The sequence below is a fragment of the Uloborus diversus genome, chromosome 9, assembly GCF_026930045.1.
Source record: "Uloborus diversus isolate 005 chromosome 9, Udiv.v.3.1, whole genome shotgun sequence".
NCBI lineage: Eukaryota > Metazoa > Arthropoda > Arachnida > Araneae > Uloboridae > Uloborus > Uloborus diversus.
The window spans coordinates 4,717,374-4,723,895 of record NC_072739.1 but is presented as its reverse complement, the minus strand read 5'-3'; the positions used below and the strand labels follow the sequence as shown (position 1 = coordinate 4,723,895).

The window sequence follows — 6,522 nt, the reverse complement described above, 5'->3', positions numbered from 1 at the left end:
ACCCCCCCCCCCCTTCTAAAAATTTCAATTTCACAGTTGCGTCATGGGCCCCCTTTTAGGTGGACGACCCTGAATGAGGTCATATTTAGTCCCATTCATCCCCAGCGACACCCGCACGGCTTTGCCCGTAGTCGAAAATTAAAAGGTCTTTTGGTTCGCCTATTTATTTACAAATAATGTATGGTGAATTTCTCGCCAATTGGTTTGCCCATGTTACGGTTCCATGTTATAACTTGGTAATTTACTCATCCATCTTATGATAATTATGTTCGGGAAAATGTTCTTAAAATTGGAGTAGAAAAAGAACAAAATCGAATTTTCCTTTCGAGGTGCACACCCCCATGCTGCACACTAATTTTGTAACGAATTTCATGAAAATTGACCGAACGGTTTAGGCGCTATGCCTAAATTCACCATACATTATTTGTAAATTTACAGGCGAACCAAAAGACCTTTTAATTTTCTACTACGGGCAAAGCTATGCGGGTATCGCTGGTGATGAATGAGACTAAATATGACCTCATTCAGGGCCGCCCACCTAAAAGAGACTAAAATGACCTCATTCAGGGCCTCCCACTAAAAAGGGGGCCCATGACGCAACTGCGCCATTGAAAATTTTAGGGGGGTTTTAAGGCATATTTTTCTTTTTTCTAGCGGAGATCTCTTTTTTTTTTGGAGGGTTGGGGAGGGGGTGGCTCCCCTTACAATTTCAACTATCAAAATATCACCAAACAGGCAATGGCTTCGTTCAAATGTAGAAGAGTAGGAGCCATCTTCACCCGTCATACCTTGACGGGCGACTTTCTAGTTTTAAATAATGATAGCAAGACCTAAACTACAAGTAACTACAGTTCCTGTAAGTCAACTTACTTTTTTCGCAGACCGGAGTGACGCCTTCCCATTGCCCGAAAAGACACGTAACATTTCCAGATTTTACCTTCGAGAACAGGGTATTGCAGATATACGTAACAGTTCCGCCGTGAAAGTCCCTCTTTGTGTGAGTGTTTCCGTTTTTCGTCGGAGGAGGATCTGTTGCACAGCCGGCTAAAACATGAAATACAAGAGAGTTTTACACTTTAACGGACACGATCAGTTATTCCATGAAATAATAGGTATTCTATAAGATAAAGGATTTTATACTTTAACGGTAGCACATACATAAAAATAAAATTATTTTAAAAAATAAGTAAATAATAGCTTGAAAGAATAAAAGAAAAAAAGTTATAATAATTTGAATTTTTGGCATCTTGAATTCAAATTATGTTTTTCGCAATCACGAGTGTGTGTGTATGAATGCGCGTGTGTTTGTGTAGGCGCATGTGTGTAGGCGTTCGTGTGTGTGTGTATGTAGGCATATGTGTTTGTGTCTGTGCGCAGGCATGAGTGCGTAAGCGTGTGTGTGTAGGACGTCGATGCAACCTGGAGACGGTTTTCGCAAGAGGAGCAGCATCGTGAGGCCGGTCGACGCGACGGTGGTGCTGGCAGAGGGTGCTGGTGGGAAAATAAAATCAGCGTAACATCAAAAACAGTCAAGTGAGAACAATAAGCAATCGTGACTGCTCAAAAAAAAAAAAGCAAATTCTGCAAAACTTACATGATACGCAGGTGAAATCCTCTGACCATTTACCGTCCAAGCAAGAAACATTGTTCTCTTCAGTGGTCTTCCCAGCGATAAAATAGCCCGGATCGCATCGTAATATCTGTTCTTCATTTTCGATCACTCTGCTTCCGATGCGACTCTGAAAGATTTTCAAAGTTTTGTGTTCAGTCATCGAGAAGAGATATAGTTCTGGTTAAAAAAAAAATTGCATCACCCTCGCATTTTCACAACAATGGGATTATGTGAGAAGTTTTGGTCGACTGAGATGAATGCATGTGAAATTCTGCAAAACTTATGAAATAAACATTTAACAGCAGGAATCCGATCATTGTTTACGTAGATCGGGCCAAGGCAAACTGCTGACTCCATGCTCATTTTTCCATTTCAGAACCTGCGTGTGAGTTTAGGGAAAAAAAATTACTTAACCCATGTCAATTTCAGTCTAATGGCAGGACAAAGGTTTTTAAATTGTTACTTACTAGTTTTTTCCTATGGCACGGAGCAGAATCATCCTGGAAAATGACGTTTGGAACTGAAGTAAAGTGATCCCGGATAGTAGGAAGCAATTTCTCCTCCAAAATGCCAATATACACCTGAGCGTTTACTGTTCCTTGCGCAAAGTGAAGCCCACCAACTCCTTAATCAGAAATACATCCCCAAATCATCTGGGATACGGGATGCTTGACTGTGTGTTGAATGCAGTCGAGATGATATTCCTCTCCTTTGCGGCGCGGGTGATGCAATTATTTTTACCACCACTGTAAAATAGTTACTAGTTACAGTTGTAATTAAGCCTATCAAACACAATTTTTGGATTTATCTCATTCAACCTGAGATGATTGTTTTGAAAATACTATTTCGATCGCATGTGGTCAGCTTAGTATTCGGAAGGGTACCAAGTGGTCATCAGTAGTAAAAAGGACGAGAACCACTGTTTTAATGTATCGGTAATTTACGAGGGGTGATCCAGAAAAAGGTTTACAAGGCAAATGAGAATGTATATATATTAACAATAGAAACAAGATACAAATGGCAATCAGGAGACACATCTGGCCTTCATTTTTCCACATAATCGCCAAACCTTGTTTAGGCATTTGTCAGAACGTTCTACCAACTTGTTTATCCCGTCTTGGTAGTAATCAAGGCCCTGCTCCTTGAGCCATTTCTCGGCAGCTGTTTTCACTGCATCGCCGGTGATGAACCGTGTTCCGGATAAGTTTCGCTTTAAGTCCGGAAAAAGGACATAGTCACTAGGAGTCAAGTCGGGACTGTATAGGGGGTGATGAGATAAGCCTTGAAGACGAGAAATAATCATCCTTTCATCTCGAGGCAACAAAAATTTGCTTCTGACTTGTGGCAATAGTGTAAAAAATGGAATAAGATTTTGATTATTAAGATGAAGGTGAAATGATAAGAATTTGGCCATTTTTATTGGTAGAAGTTGAGTAAGAAAGATGTACATCGTGTAAATAATCTAAAATAAATGTGTTTTTTAATATAAGCTTTTTCTTTCAAGAACGTCATGAACTTTAATATTACTGAGTAGACAATTGGCTCAAAATTAAGTAGAAAATGTGTTGCGAGACGGTAACAAGGGGTAATTCCAGAGATCCCACCTGAATCTTTGCAGTAATTCCTGGGTCTTGCGAGCTGTATGGGGCCTAGCATTGTCATCAGAAGAATGACGCTTTTCTTTAGTAATCCAGGCCGTTTTCAGATGGCTTCACCCATTCTTGGCCCATAAGAATCGAATTACGGCTCGCACCTCTTTGCGAGACAAGTTTTTTAGACGTCTTGCCATTACTGTCGCTCTTACGTCTCTGCGTACTGACGCTACTTACTCGTCGAACCGCTGTAGGACAACTAGCGCCATCTGTCAACCACCCTGGGTCTAATTATTCGCTCCACAATGTTTGTTTCAAATGCTTCTGCCTGTAAACTTTTTTTTTTGGATCAACCTACGTATTTTCAAATCGTAATTGTCGAGTCATAAAGGGTTAATATTCCTACGTTTATTTCAGAGAAAAGAGAAACGTCTTTCAGTTTGCATTGTTAAAAGAAATAATCTTGAAATAGTCTGAAAAATTATCATATGAACGAATTATCGTATTAAATGACCACGATAAAGTTATTCCTTGAAATTACAAACATCAATTTCATGAACTAGAAATTTAATAACTAAGTTTTTAAAACGGGTTTCAAATTTAGAAAATTTATGTACTAACTAGCAAAAATACCCGGCGTTGCCTGGGTCAGTAATAATTGTGAGAAACAATCGCAACTTTCATTCGTTTTCTGTTTTAACTGAAAGAACTCAAAACACCCCGCTTTGATGTGATTCACCCATAAAAGTAAAATATCAATAAGTATAAAGACCAAAATAGTATTCAGTTAGAAGCGAAAGCACAACATTTATTATGCAAAAAAAATTGAAGAATTTCCAAAACATGAAATTTCATTTTTTTTTATAACGATTTATCAGTTTTTTTTTTTTTTTTTTTTTTTGAACCTAGTCTAAAGCTTTTTCTATATGGATATTGAAACACAAACGGTTTTAAAAAATGTAGCCGCCCGTAATCCCACTATACTTGCTTTAGTTGTTTTTGGAAATATGAGTTATTTTGAGTTCTTGGAGCGATTTAAAATGTTACTAAACTTGCGTTTTGGGATACCTTGGTTAATGCTCCCACACCCTACTTCGTAAAACTGTCTGTTACTAATTTTCGTTAAAGAGATATTGTCGCCAAATACTGAGATATTTTGGTTATCGTTAAATGATGCTAAATATTTTCTTCCGAAATAAGTACAAAACTTGGCCATTGTTTGAAATGGGGTTGTTTCCTTCAGTCAAAAGTAGTACTTTTTGTCACTGAAATTGATAGAATATGCAAAAAAAAAAAAAAAAAAAAAATAACATGGGCCCAGAAAATATTTTCATTTTAATAACAGGTTTTTTTTTTAATTATTTTTTTTTAAGTGTCCGATTTTGGAAACAAGGCGTGGTCTTGATGACGTCACAAATGATGCAATTTGCCGCATCTGTCTACCGCGATTCCACGTTATGATAATCAAGAAGCGAATTAAAATTGCGCTCTAAGCTTGCTATCAACCATATCGTTGCCAATATACGTGAGTAAAGATACGAATTAAATATTTTGCTCTGTCAATGGCAACACAGAATGGCATTTCATCATTTGTGATGTCATCGGACAGAAGCATAAACATTGAAAGCGCGCCGATTTAACTAATTTTTTTAAAATATTAAACTTAAACAAATTATTTTAAAAATGGTCAGATCCTATGCTTTTAAGCATGCTTTTTCAGAAAAAGATACTTTTAAAATTTTGGAAACGACCCCATTGTGAACAAAGATAAATTAATGAAAGTTTTTATGCTATTAATATTTAGTTAGCGGATTATTATAAATTTTAACAAAAGTTTTAAAGATTCTTTTAATGGTGATATTTTGGTCACATGGTGAAATGAAAGTCGAGAAACATTAAGTAGTCTTAGGCTGCAAAAACAGCGCCAGTTGAAAAAGATTGCCTTCCGTTATAATTGAATCGTTATGATTAATCATTACTATGTTCTTATTTCTATGAAAATAATATATATTTAGTAATTGATTTCCAATTGTATGTTTGATGCATAAACTCGTTTGTAAGTGTAAGTAATAAACTTACACATATTTTGAAAAGACTCTTTCTCTCAGAATAGGAAAAAATAGGTTTTTCTGCCTATATGCTGAAGCCCAATTGGTGAAAATATCTTTATGATTGAGAAAAATGGATACTTGAAATCGGCGCATCCAGTAGAATAAAAGTCACTCAATACCTGACAATCACTTTTTCATGACCCGAATTTTTCAGGCCTGTGTAATTTTTGACAATAAACACTTTATATTTTCCAACTTTTGCCAAAATCAATTGTCTTTTTACTTCGTTCCGTTATCGATTATTGGCATAGATGAGGATAAAAACCCTAAGAAAGCAATAAATTTCATGCTTGCTCCAGCCTTGATTCAAATTTTTTATTATGATAACTATCAATATTGCCGTTGTGAGGCAACGAATTTTTGTATATATATAACGATGGGATTTATATTTATTCATTTAATGGGGAAATTACATGTAATTTACTATTTCCCATCATAACTTTTTGAAACTAATTTTCTTAGAAATAAATTATAGCCTATGTTGCTTCCTGATAATGTAGCTATCTATGGTGAAAAAATGGTTAATATCGGGCCAGTAGTTCTGAAGCTTACCCCGGACATACATACAGAAGTAGCCATTTACGTATAAAGATGAAGTGGGTTTTGAAGTTTTTTTTCTTTCGTAATACTCGTATCTGTTTGCAGTCAAGCCTTCTAGTTGGATAAATTATAGATACGTCTAAACATCCGAAACTTCATGGAAAATAAGGCTAACCTCGTTAACTTTTCCACAAAAATTTAATTTGCAGACCAGAGAGAGAAAAATTTCCTTTCACAGTAAGGTTAACATATTAAATACTAAACTAATGTAAATGTTAAATTACGTCACTATGATAGAAAAGTTTTTTTAAAGAGATAATTATCACTAATATCATAAAACTCAAACCTACTTTTTTAAAATGCAACCTCCATTTCTCTGTCACGTATTTTCCCATTGCACCATTGAAAATTCTTGAAACAGTACAAGGTACTAAAACGAAAAAACTTTCATATAATTTTTCATACACCGGTGCTCATGGTAGTGCATCTCCAAAATTATAATAACTATCAATTTAAAATCTAAATTTAATGCTTAATCAGGCCGCAATATTGGCACAAAATCAATTTGCATAACTGGTGCGTAGTAAAGAATAGACTGTATAATCAATTGTGACACATGTGTAAATTGTTGCAGTTGTTGTTACAAATACCACTCGGGTAACCGGGT

General features: G+C 35.9%; 1 protein-coding gene across 1 annotated transcript in view; it reads right to left on the bottom strand.

The window, feature by feature from the left end:
* The window catches only part of LOC129229712 (complement factor H-like), an 8,981-nt gene extending 2,698 nt beyond the window's left edge, over nucleotides 1-6,283 (bottom strand). Inside the window, exons 1-3 of the mRNA XM_054864075.1 lie at nucleotides 6,206-6,283; nucleotides 1,595-1,739; nucleotides 938-1,044 (exon numbers count right to left, since the gene is read on the bottom strand). Coding sequence (XP_054720050.1) covers nucleotides 938-1,044; nucleotides 1,595-1,739; nucleotides 6,206-6,250 — 297 coding nt within the window. The 5' untranslated portion in view covers nucleotides 6,251-6,283. The remainder of the gene's footprint in view (nucleotides 1-937; nucleotides 1,045-1,594; nucleotides 1,740-6,205) is intronic.
* Nucleotides 6,284-6,522: the final 239 nt, after the last annotated feature.